We start from the raw sequence: 12952 nt of genomic DNA on the forward strand, positions 1-12952 counted from the left end.
GATAAGAACAAACAATTCTACAAATAATTATAAAAACAAATACAACATGTCAGTCTAAGGTTGCTTCATTTCATGGGTTAAAAAAATTTACATATATCCTCAGCTATTTATGCTTTTCAACACAATGATTTGATACATTCACCATATTAAAATTCGACCTGTTCAGACAAAACAACAAAGTACACGCATCACTTCAGAAAGACACATTAAAAACACTTGAGGGTAATGTAAGCAAAACTGTTCATGACTCCAGCTCCTTCAATCTTCAGCTCATAAATAGCACTAACTCCTTCAATACTTCTCTCCAAGAATGTATTTAGAGCAAACCATAACACATTTTATATTGTTCACTTATTATATGGTCAAAGGACGTAATTTCCCCCAAAATGCATTTCTCAATTAGCCTAGTTTTATATGCAGCTCAAAATATATCACACCATTATTGCTACTACTCACTGTTGTCATATGTAAGTAATTTTTCAGATTTTTGCCCACGATTTTGCACGTAGAACTACCAAGGCCAGAGAAAACGGCATTGCTGCACAGCCTCTTTAGCTAGCGTTATTCTGCAGGAGAAAGGAAAACGGCTTACCACTGATATGCAGTGCCCTAAATAAAGAAAACGAGACACACGCTTGTCAAAAATTCGCAGGGTTAAATGTAATTCCCTGTTTTCACCAAATGAGCATGCTTATTTTATGCTCATTTGTGTTTATAGCCTTTATTTTAAAGGCACTTTATTCCGTTGAATAAATGGGTGCACATCAATAACATTGTGCTTACCCTTTCACATTACTGACCACGCATTATCACTGGCATGCAATAAAAACCTCTTGGCTGCTGTGGAACAAAACAGGTGGAACGGCATCTCACATTACTCATTCCTTGCGATGTCTGTCAAAGCTTTCAGCGGCGATCTCAATTTTAACACCTGAAAAAGGCAGCCACACATGTGGATGACTTAATTACCAAGAAAACACCTCAAACACAAACAACTGCAGTTGTAGAGGCGGAAATGAGCACACACTTACCCACTTCTCTAAACTCCCGCGTTACTCGCTGCGTTCCACCGCACGTACAAAATGAAAACGCCTCCATGGCTTGCTATTTATGGCCATTGGCTGTAGTCACATGATATGTGCACCCAGATGACCACGTATGGGGCCAAGAGCACGTGACCTCTATCCTGACCGGCACAGAAGTTACTGTTCGTTGGTGCATTCCATGTCGGCATGTAATTAATGCCAGACATATCGCATATTTTAGTGTGCAATGACATTCGCCATACACATTCGAAAACCAATTATAAAAAAATGATCAATTATGTTTCACCTTTGCAAATACTACAGGTGCTGCATGGACTTATATGCTGGACCCCAGCTTGGTCTATTACAGTCTATGGTATTTTAACAGGGACGCAAGGGACTCTTATCCCATGATATTACCTCTACAAAGTAATGCCCTACCACACAGGGCCCCCCATATAGGCACAGGAACAGCCCGGCCTTTGCCAAGTGGTGGCTTCAGAGGAGGGTGTTCCATTCCACTGCCAGATTGAGGCCCCGCTGGGCAGTTTTTAGAGTATAGATCAATCGTTGCTCACACAGGGCCAGTTTGATTTCTCTATTGCCCCCTCTCGAGGTACTGGCATTTTTTTCGATAACAAACCAGAGGAAATCCGTGTGTTTATGTTTTTTCAGTTCGAAATGGGCAACCAGCGGTTTATTGGCCACCTTGTTTTTTAAGCACGATCTGTGTTCACAGATACGTTGCCTCACTGGCCTGGTCGTTTTTCCAATATACAGTAAAGAACAGGGGCATTTGATCCCATAGATCACCCAATCGGTGTTACAGTTGGTAAAAGAGCGTAATTGCCACTGTTTTCCATTAAGGTCAACGGAGGACATATTTTTTGTAAGTTCACACACGGAACATCGTCCACATTTGTGATGGCCTATTACTCGTGGCAAATTCCAGAGTGTGGGCTGTGGAATTACACTTTGTTTAACCGGGTAAGTGTGTACCAATAAATCCCTATAATTCTTTTGCCTTTTAAATGCAAATCTTGGGACAGTGGGGTTAAAATCGGAGGTTTTCAAAAAATGCCAATACTTTTTCACGATTCTTCTGAGATCATTACTGATGGGACTGTATGTCGTGACACACGTGATTTTGTCATCTTTGATGGTCTTATCCGGAAAAAGACATCTTTCTCGATTGGTATATTGGGCTTGTTTAAACACTCGCTGGACTATTCTACTGGGGTACCCCGGGGACTTCAGACGAAGTTTTAGATCTTTACCTTCTTTCATAAAATCACTCAGAGGAGCAATTACTCCTAATCCTTAAAAATTGACCAACTGGTAAGTTATCTCTGAGGCTTAACGGATGGAAACTGTTGTATCTCAGAGTGTTTTTATCGGTTGGTTTCCGAAATAAAGTAGTTTGTAGGTGTCCCAAGGGAGTCTTTTTGATCAAAATATCTAAAAAAGGAATTTGTTCAGAATCACTGTCCATGGTGAATTGAATGCAGCTATTGTGTTCATTAAGCCACTTCAGGAAAAGGTTCAAACTCAGCTGATCGCCCTTCCAAATCATCAATACATCATCAATGTAACAGAACCATTTGGTCACATTACCTTTGAAAGGATTATTTTCATGAAAGATGGATACTGCCTCAAAAGAATCCATGAATAGATTCGCTAAATCAGGGGCAAAAGTAGCACCCATACTTGTCCCATGTATCTGTTGGTAAAAAGAGGCATCGTACAGAAAGAAATTCTCTGTTAGTATGCGAGGCGTATACATTCTAAGATGAAATTGGTGGGTACCACTTCCCGAGTTGTTGTTCGTCTATTCAGGAAAGTTGCCATTACCTTTAAGCATTCTGGTTGTGGTATGCTGGTATATAGGGCTGTTACGTCTAGGGTGACCAAAATATCCGCTTGGTCAATCACCAAATCTGTCAAATGGTTGATCATGCTTGTAGTATCTTTAATGAAAGACTTCATGGTCCTAACGAAGGGTCTTAAAAACCAGTCAGTGTACACAGAGAGAGGTTCCAAAATCGAATTAAGTGCCGACACTATCGATCTACCTGGTGGTGTCACACTATTTTTGTGTATTTTCGGTAATAAATAGAACGCCGGAATTGATGGATTTTTGTTAATGAGAAAACTATGTTCATCAACAGAGATCCAGCCCTCTCTTAAAGCATGGTCCATCAGGCTTTTGATCTCATCCCTGATTCTGGGAGTGGGGTCCCGATCTAATTTTTTATAGAACACAGGGTTACTTAATTGTGTCAGTGCTTCTTTTTCATATAGCACTGTGTCCCACAGAACTACTCCTCCACTTTTATCCGCTGGTTTAATCTGGAAAGATGAATTATTTTGCAGAGATTTTAAAGCTTCTCGTTGGCCAGGAGACAGGTTATCTCTTACATGATTCCACGTTCGTAGGAGTACCTGAGTGTCCTCCGTGACTTTATTTTCAAAAGCCAGGACAGCCGGCGAAACCATCGAATTGTTAGGAAAAAATCTTCTCATTGTATACATGGTTGGATTACTTACCAGTAATCGTCATGTAATGATGTCATAATATTTTGAGGTGCCAACCTCCATGACAGGAACCTATCTCCAGGCTCCTTCAGCCCAGTCCATCCCCTGTGTGGAGATAGAACACCTCTTTTTCGTACAGGGCCCTACCATACACCTGGAGATTGAGGAGGGATGTCAGTACTTTGACGATGTAGCGTAAGACAAGGAGTACGGAAGATAACTGAAATTAATCCAGTCATTACCTCCACATTCTTCTTACTTGTCCCAGTTCTTACTTTTGAGGCGGGCATATGATAAAGCACCTTTTTTTTTTTTACAGTGTACTGCTGCACATCCCATTGCAACTTCATTTATAGGAGGATCTGAAACCAGTAAACCTGGCGAATACAAGATCAAAAAACACCAGTCCCTAAATAATTGGCTGCTGGACTGTCCGAATTCAGTCCATGATGTCTAATAAATGAATTGAGATCAGCAGACATTGCTGCCCTACCAATCTCCTGCAGTGAAACCCTTTAAGCATTGGCCCAAAATGTCACCACTACCCTTTATAAGTGCCACGGGATGTTTTCTGGGAGCTGTCCGTCTGTTGCTGTGTATGCCCTTGTATTTACCAGCCAAATCCATGGATTAATTGACACTGAGGCCCCCAATGTCAACAATAAATTGGCTGTCTATCTAAAAGACTCAATTCTTTGAATGCATTACAGCCATGCTCTTTTACAGTCAAACTGTGCCATTCCTCTTCTTTCCGGCGAGGCAGGATCTTTTTTTTTAAATCTTTTCTTTATTGGCATGGAGAGAGAACAGACAAACAACGCAGTGCACAAGACAGATAAGATTGTAGACACATGAATGGCATTACATATATAGGGGGTTACAAGTATAGGGTAGGCAAACAGCCTTACAGTTCAGTGTGTTTCAGGAATAACCAAGCTTACTTAATCTGGAGGGGGTGGGGGTGAGAGAAGTTCAATATCCTCCTTACCGTTCAGATAGCTACAAAACTCAGTCCATACATTCTTGGGGTGAGAGGTCAATGGGAGGCTATTTATGTAGTCCTCCTCACACGTTTGAGTCCAGGTAAGGGCCCTAAGCCACATCTCGAATGAGGGGGGGGCGCTGCTTCCAACACTGCAATATGCATTTTTTGGCCATCATAGTAGTGACATTCAAAAACCTGGACACCTTCCTTAACTCAGGCCTGTCCCATACTCCGAACAGGACAGCCAGTGGCTCAGGAGAGATGTGGGTCGCTGTTATCTCAGAGAGGGTTTCTGTAATAGCTTTCCAATATGGGCACAGTGTTTCACAAGCCCAGAACATATGAATGTGATCTGCATCCGTGGGTCTACATCTAGGGCAAGTATGAGCCTGGCTGTGTGCAAACCTTCCCACCCTGTGTGGCGTGTAATATAGGCGATTCAGGAGCTTATATTGCATACACCTATATCTGGCATTTAGGGAGGCCTTTCGTGTGTGCATGCACATCTTTCTCCACATAGCATCAGTGCGGGTCAGGCCCAGTTCACCCCTCCACTTGTCGCGTGCCAACTGTGGTGTGTCCTCTAGGTTTACCATCAGCATTTTGTACAACAAGGATCTTATGCCCCTAGCCCCAGCCAAGTTGGATATGTAGTGGATTTCAGGCGAGTATGGGGGTTCGTCAGGATAGGAGGGCCACCAGGCGCGGACTGCTGCCCTCAACCTGAAATATTGCAATAGTTCCATCGCCGAGCCAGAGTGCCCAGGGCACCATTTCTGCGGGGTGATGAACTTCCCTTCGGGGTATAGGTCAGACAGTGCTCGGTAGCCCAAGTCGTACCAGTGTCACATTAGGAGCTTGTCATGAGTGGGGCTCAGGCCTGGGAACTGCCAGATGGGCAGCCACTTATAGTATAGGTGGTGGCCAGGGTGTGCTTGTAATAATCGTTTCCACGCCATGGTTGTTGCTTCTACGGGGTCAGCCGGGGCATCAGTATGAAATGTATGATGGAGAATGAGAGACAGAGTGTTGACTTCTTCGCTTGCTAGTTTCTCGAGTTTCACATGTGGGGGAGGGTCAGTGAATGTATACCAGTGTGTGGCATGTTGGGTTTGTGCGGCAGTCCAGTATCTAGCAAAGTCCGGGGCAGTGAAGCCCCCCTTCTCATATGGAAGAGTCATGTGCTTCCACCTCTTGCGAACCGCGCCGGAGTGCCACAGAAATTGGGCGCATGCAGTGTGTAGGTTCTTGAAGTATCGCTTCCCGGGCCAGATCGGCACATTCACAAAGATGGAAGAGCAGTTTAGGGACAATTATTTTGATTAGGGACAGTCTGCCCGACAAGGAAAGCGGGAGGTTGCGCCATTTCAACATCCGGGCCTCCACGAGCTGCGCCGCAGCCGTGTAGTTGTCAGCTAATAGTGAAGGTTTAGTGAGGGATACTTGAACCCCAATATATCTGATACCCCCTGGAGACCAACGGAGGGGGAATTCACATGTTGGTTCGGAGGTTGCCACTGTGAGCGGGAACATTTCAGATTTAGTGTAATTTATGGTGGTGCCCGAAAATGTGCCAATTTTAGTTATGTCACGTATAATCGAGTCCAAATGGGCAGCCGGGTCTCTGATATAGAGAAGTACATCGTCAGCATACAATGAGATTATCTCTGGGGTGTCACGCAGGCGTATACCTTTTCGTGTATGTTTGTCTCTAACACTGTCAGCCATGGGTTCGATAGCAAGTGCAAAAAGTATTGGGCAGAACGTGCAACCTTGGCGAGTGCCCCTATGGAGCGGGAAGGGGGACGAGACTTTAGAGTTAATAAGGACTCTGGCCACAAGGTTTGAATAGAGCAGTTTGATATATGATATCATGCGTGGGCCAATTCCCATTTTGTGAAGTACCGCCCACATATACTGCCACGACACTATGTCGAATGCCTTCTGGGCATCGAGGGTGACTGCTACGGCGCTGGCATTGGGGTCGATTCTGGACATAACATTGAACAGTCGGCGGATGTTGAGCGCCGTGGATCTACCGGGGATGAAGCCGCTCTGATTTGGGTGAACTAAGTGGGTCATTATGGGGAGGAACCTGCTTGCAATAATCTCAGCAAAGATATTCGTGTCGATGTTTATTCAGAAATAGGGGTCTGTAGGACCCGCATTCGTCCAATGGCTTGCCCGGCTTGCGGAGCACGGTTATGACGGCCTCGTGCATGGACTGGGACAGGCTAGCCAGCCCAAGTGATTCATTCCAGACCTCGAGGAGTCTGGGTGCTAGGATGGCGACGTGCTCCTGATAAAACTCCGAAGTGAGACCATCAGGGCCGGGTGCTTTACCCTTCGGGCACCTCGAGATATCCTTGGTTATCTCGTCAAGGGTGAATGGAACATCTAGCTGCTCTATGGTAGCGCGGGAGAGGAGGGTCATTGGGATTTGATCCAGAAGGAGGTCTGTATCCTGTGGGCTGTGTTCTTGCTGGGGGGCATATAGGGTTGTGTAAAACGCGGTGAATGTGTTGGTCAGACCAGCACAGGCGCCATTTGCGTCCTTGATGCAGTCTATGCGGGTTCTGCCTCCCTCCGCACGGACCAGTCTGGACAATGTCCTCCCCGGTCTGTCCCCCTCTCCATATTTCCGGGCTGCCATGGGACGGGCGTGGTATTGTATCTCCCTCTGGGCGTGGGCCTCAAATGTCTCCAGTTCTGATCTAATCTGTGCCAGTATGGTCGGGGAAGGGGCAGAGGTGTACTCCCTTTCAAGTTCTTTAAGCTTTACTTCCGATCGCTGCAAGTTATTTTTAATGTCTTTGAGGACCCCAAACTCCCTGGAGATGTACATCCCCCTGATGAAGACCTTGAACGCCTCCCACCGGACCCCATCAGATGTATCCTGTATGTTATTGCAGTCAAAGAAGGTGTTAACATCAGCCAGGATTTCAGCTTTTAAAACTATATCTTGGAGTGCCTCCGACTTGAATAGCCAGGCAGAACGGGGAGGCTGGTCATGTCCCAGTGTGATTCGCAGCGTTACCGGGGAGTGATCCGAAAGTGTGCGCGGTAGTATCTGTGTGTCTATGCCCTGCCTACCAATCCACTTGATATGAGAAACAGGTCTATTCTAGACAGGCTATCATGTACCGATGAGTAAAAGGTATGCTCTCTCGCGTGTGGGTGGAGAACTCTCCACACATCTTTGAGGCCCAGCGTGTCGATGTGTGCGTGTAGTCTATTGGCTGCGCGTGATATAGCTCTTCGGGCGGTCCCAGATCCGTCTAGTTCACTGTCCAAAATCAGGTTCATGTCTCCCCCCCATATAATTGTAACACCGATGTATTTCGCAAGTATGGTGGAGACTGCATCGAGAAAATCTGGGGCGTCGATGTTTGGGGCACAAGTGTTCATGAGGAGGCACTCCACGTTGGCAAGTAGGCAATGAAGAATTACATATCTGCCCTTGGGGTCAATGTGACTGGTGCGCAGTGAAAATTAGACTGATTTGTGGACTAAAGTGAGCACCCCCCTGGACTGGGTTGAATACTTTGTGTAGTATCTGTTGGTGCCCCAGGCCGGGGCCAGGTATGTTGCTAGGCGCCCCAGGGCATGTGTTTCTTGAAGGAGGAGTATTTTAATTCCGTGCTTCTGGACATAGGCGGTTATCCTGCAGGCTTTGGTGAAGTTACTCAACCCCCGGACATTCCATGTCATGAAGTTAAGCGTCATAATGCCGTATTATGGGACATCCATGCAGTGATAATTATTACCATTCCGTACCTTGCGCCCACCTGCAGTACAGGCATATTGCGTTGCAACCATGCTCCCCACCCCCCTGCCATTTTCCTTTAACTAATCCCCAACATTACCTCCCCCCACCCTCACTGCCCACCCCCAACTTGCAGTGCAGATCCCCCCACCCCGAATACAGGTGCCACCAAATGAACCGACACTCACTAGGAGGTAGAGGTTGGTGGGCCAGATCCAACGTGGATATGCCCCTCTCATGGCCCAACAGGGGCCAACAAGCAGCAACAACCAAATGATATTAAACTTTGCAACTGCAGTAGGGTGTGCTGGCAGGTCGTCTTGTGCAGGTAGCATTTTAAGCATGATGTAGGGCACCATGTGCTGTCCGGGACATGTTACTGCGGTAAACGGATTCTATGTCTGGCCCCTGGAACCAGAAAGCATCTCCAAGCAAAATAAGACTGAAGGAGAAACTAGGGCACGTGGCCAGCCCCTGGCACCAGGAGAGAAAGGGTGGTTAATGTCCACAGTCCAGGAGCCGGTCCGTAACCTGAAAGCATGTAATAGGGAACCATGTTTGCTGAGTAAACAATACTACATTGCCATCGACAAATTATAAGTCTAAGATCTGCAGATAGGATGGGCCTCCTCGAGCTAGCCAGCTCATGGTCAATTGTCCTTGGTGCAATCGCCTCCTGGGTTATGAAGTGGTATTTGCGACTCAGTGAATTTCACCGCTTCGTCAGGGACAGTAAAGAAGTACAGTTTACCATTGTGGGTGATTTCGAGTCGCGCCGGGAACAGGATGGCATACGGGACGTTGCACTCCCTAAGCAGTTTCTTGACGCCGCAGAATTGACGCCGCTCCAGTTGTACCGCTATTGAGAAGTCTGGGAAAGTTCTAATGGTGTGGGCCTCCAGTCGTAGGTCTCCCTTCTCACGCGACAGGCGGAGGATGAGGTCCCTCTCCCGGTAATTGAGAATCCTGGTGATGAGAGGCCTGTGGATGTCACCCGGTTTAGGTCATGGTGATAGGGCCCGGTGAGCTCGCTCTACCGTGAAATATGGTGAGAGGGCCGGATTATCCAGCAGAACTTTGAGTAGATTCTCTACAAGCATCTTCCATACGGAGCCTGAGTATGGTAAGGGCCCAAGGGAGGAGCAAATGGTGGTATGAAAAGCACAGGCCTCAAAGAGATTAAAGGCTACCAGCCGATGCCCCAGTGTCAGCAGGATGCACGGGTCGCGGCGGAAATAGACAGCGATGGTGAGGCTGCAGCCGGATGTGCGGCACGGGTCGCCCAGAGGCAGGCAGGGGCAGTTGTAAACTGTTGGGTGCAGATATTAAATCAACGGGGTGTAATGGCTGTGGCGTACTGTCTCATTCCGTGTACAGACTGCGTATGTTGGGTCAGCTGAGTCAGGCAAGGTCCGTATTCAGCAGAAGTGAAGCATCTCAGGAGGGGGCCGGGAGCTGCTCACCCACTGCATGCAGAAGCCAGATGATGAGAGGCCACGCCAGGGTGGGGGGCCGCAATGTGGACTGGGGTCCCGTGGAGCAAGCAGGCAGGTCGTCTTGTGCAGGAAGGACGGGCCTACATAGGCTTATATTCAATTTTTGGCAGCAGAGCAGAGGGAGAAAAAAAAGAAAAGAAAAAAAAAAGAGTGAGGTTCATCTGGTCCAGTCCAGAGTGGGCTAGTGTCTATGATCTGGGATGCCGTGTAGGGGATGATGCCCCTGGACCAGTACAGCAGGTAGTGTCCCTGGTCACCCGTGGCCACGGGCAGCAGTCGAATGCAGCACTGTGTGCACCTCTCCCGCTCCTCACCTGGTCCGCCGCGGGGACAGTGCGAGTCCCCAGGTCATCGCTCCAGGGCAGCAGCCGGGCTCCAGCCCGCGAGTATAGCGCTGCATCCAGTGGCCGAGCGCAGGCCCCCACCGCGGCACGGCCCGCGCAGCTGTCAAACACACGCGGGACCCTTGCGGCAAGCAGAGTCGGGTCGCCGCAGTATGGTCAAGCCCTCCCCCTCCAACGAGGCCTCGGAAGGAGGGAATTCGTTGTTGCCTCCCCAGCAGCCACAGCGACGGGCACGGGAGAGAGGAACCAGGGAAGCGAGGCGGGGGAAGCAGGAAGTCAGGCGAGCGCCGGGGCCAGGGAACACACACGGCCCGCCACCACCGCAGGCGCCGCAGCCGGGTCCCTGGAGGCCGAATCGGGCCCAAAATTGCAGGGTACACGTCGTGCAATGTAGCTTGCAGCTCGAGGAGGCAATGAGGGTAGAGAGCGTAGCAGACCGCAGATGTGAGCAGATTAGTGCCAAAGCCACACAGAGCTAGAAAGCTAGTCAGCCATCTTGGGCTGCTCAACAGCGCCACCCCAGCGAGGCAGGATCTTGAAAAGACACAGGAAGAACAATGTGCTGTGGCCTATGAAATGTGGATGCTACTTTTGGTAGGAAGCCCAGATGAAATCCTCTGATTGACGCTCATGGGTATCAGCCAAACCAAACTACCTCTGGGGAACGATAGTACACAAAAGCCACAAATCTTTCACATGGAATCTAAACTATAACTTTGTGTCCATTATATGTGACCAGTTATGATATTATGGTCTATTAGATGTGCCATAAAGCTCTTGTATACACATTCCCAAACAGGGTTAATGTCAAATAAGGTTTTATCACACTACTTGGCCTGTCAAGTCCAAAATAGCTCCTGGTATCAAGCTAATAGGGGCCTTTTAGGCTACAAGCAGGAGCAAAATAGCTCCAATCTCGCACAAATGTAAAACCTCAGCTTGAATCTTCAAAGCAGAGAGAGGGGGTGGTATACACAGCCCTAGCATATACAGCCTACTGGATGATGTTATTGTCAGCAAAAATGTTTTCAGTGTCAGGGACTTAATGGTAATCATACCAATGGGCACAAAGGGAGTCGTTTGCATAGAACTCAGGACCAAGGTAAATCCCATGGGGGAGTACTGGCATGTGCCAAAGTTCTAGATAATAATAAACTCCTAAGCATTAATGTCTCCCCCACTGCACCCACATTTCATTAGTCACACAGTCCCCTAACTGCGGACCACTGAGCCCGCAGGGATGAGACAGCAAACCTCTTCTGGTAGCCATCTTGAAGAAATTGGAGTACTGCTGGAACACCACAATCCAAAGCCAGAATGGTAATCTTTCTGCACCATGCTACGAAGTTAGCCAGAGTCCTATCATAGAATCTTAGATTCACATGTCACCTTGAGCGCTGCATTCTCTGTGCATCCCATGCTGACAAGTCCCACCTCTACAGACCCCTACTCAATATCTACCCCGACCGTTTATGGTCCTTGTACTGGGAGGCCCCTAACTATCCTTTAGAGGAGTAGGCCATTTTGGACTCTTCAGGGAATCCTGTCTCTGGAGCGCTAGCAATGTTTAGAACCAGATTGTTCTTGGCAATTGGGGAACTACCAAGATCAATAAGGACTGGCACTCTTGATATTCCACATTACCTAATAAATCAACATGTAACACTGCATCCAGCCCAAATGCTACTGGTGACTGAAATGCTAAGCAAAATGCATTCACCCGGGGAGGCAAACATATCCTTTTGCAGGTCCCGAACCTGTGACAACTTCTGCAAAATGCCCAACTTACAGCAACACTTTCTAAGAACAAGGAAATACCGGCTAAGGATGTTAGCAGCTGCATTCTATGACCCCCGGATGTGCATTGCTTTTAGAGACTTTAAGAGACGCTCTGCCCACTCCTCAATATGCCTCAACAAATATTTCAGCAATGTTGACCTCCACCCTTTTACGGTTTAAATAGGCCGGGGGGGGGTGGCGTTTTCTGTTCTTAGCAGTACTACCCAATTCTCCACTCTCTCCAAGAAAGATTTCAGAGCCCTACCTATTTATTGATTTGTTTACTGTTTTATTAAAATAAATAACTTTACCAATTGTTGAGAAAGATAAAACAAAGCAAATTAATTTCGATTGATAAATGACAAACTAAGATTATATGATACAAGGATCATAATTTAATAGTTTAAACATTACAACAAACCAACATTTTCAAATAGAATTGGCCAGACAATAACCAATGTTTTCCAAATAAAGTTAACCAATCAATGATAGAGCCAGTCAAGTGGCACAGCGAGTAGTGCGCTCGCTTTGACATCCGTGCAGAGCTTGCTAACGCAGGTTCGAATCCCGGCAGGGCCAAACTCAGCCTTTCATTCTTCTGAGGTCGATAAATGAGCACCACACACCGTGGGTAATAATAATCAGCGCTCAGATACCTGACGGTTCGTAGCGCTATATAAATGCTAAATTATTATTATTAATACCATCATTTGGATCAAGGAACATGACACCTAATGTATTTCCATGCTGCACTATAATATAAATACTGTAAATTGTGTATATTTACTGATCCACTATGCGTAGACATATTATATAACTTGTAAACCATGTATATTTCCTTGTAATTATAACCTACTGTTTTCAATGTTTTGAGGCTTCCAGCAATGTAACCTCAGTTGGATTCCATCTACTGTGTTCTCTGTAACCTAAGCTTTACAATCCTCTTGTTGTTTTTGCGCCCTGCTACCCCTGGGTTAGGTGCGCACTACAAATAATAAACAAACATTGTTATTATAGAACAC

General features: G+C 46.9%; 1 protein-coding gene across 4 annotated transcripts in view; it reads right to left on the minus strand.

Annotated features, from left to right (window-relative positions):
* Window positions 1-12952, minus strand: part of SARS2 (seryl-tRNA synthetase 2, mitochondrial) — a 474855-nt gene that overhangs the window by 443001 nt on the left and 18902 nt on the right. The window contains exons 1-3 of one of the 4 annotated variants that reach the window (XM_069644222.1): window positions 1032-1079; window positions 784-931; window positions 457-566 (exon numbers count right to left, since the gene is read on the minus strand). The exons of 2 other annotated variants lie outside the window; for them this stretch is intronic. In XM_069644222.1, coding sequence (XP_069500323.1) covers window positions 457-465 — 9 coding nt within the window. In that variant the 5' untranslated portion in view covers window positions 466-566; window positions 784-931; window positions 1032-1079. Of the gene's footprint in view, window positions 1-456; window positions 567-783; window positions 932-1031; window positions 1080-12952 lie in introns of those variants that run through there. One more of the 4 variants, XM_069644223.1, reaches the window with a different exon arrangement.

Source organism: Ambystoma mexicanum, chromosome 2p, assembly GCF_040938575.1.
Source record: "Ambystoma mexicanum isolate Mex_15411 chromosome 2p, UKY_AmexF1_1, whole genome shotgun sequence".
Classification (NCBI taxonomy): Eukaryota; Metazoa; Chordata; class Amphibia; order Caudata; family Ambystomatidae; genus Ambystoma; species Ambystoma mexicanum.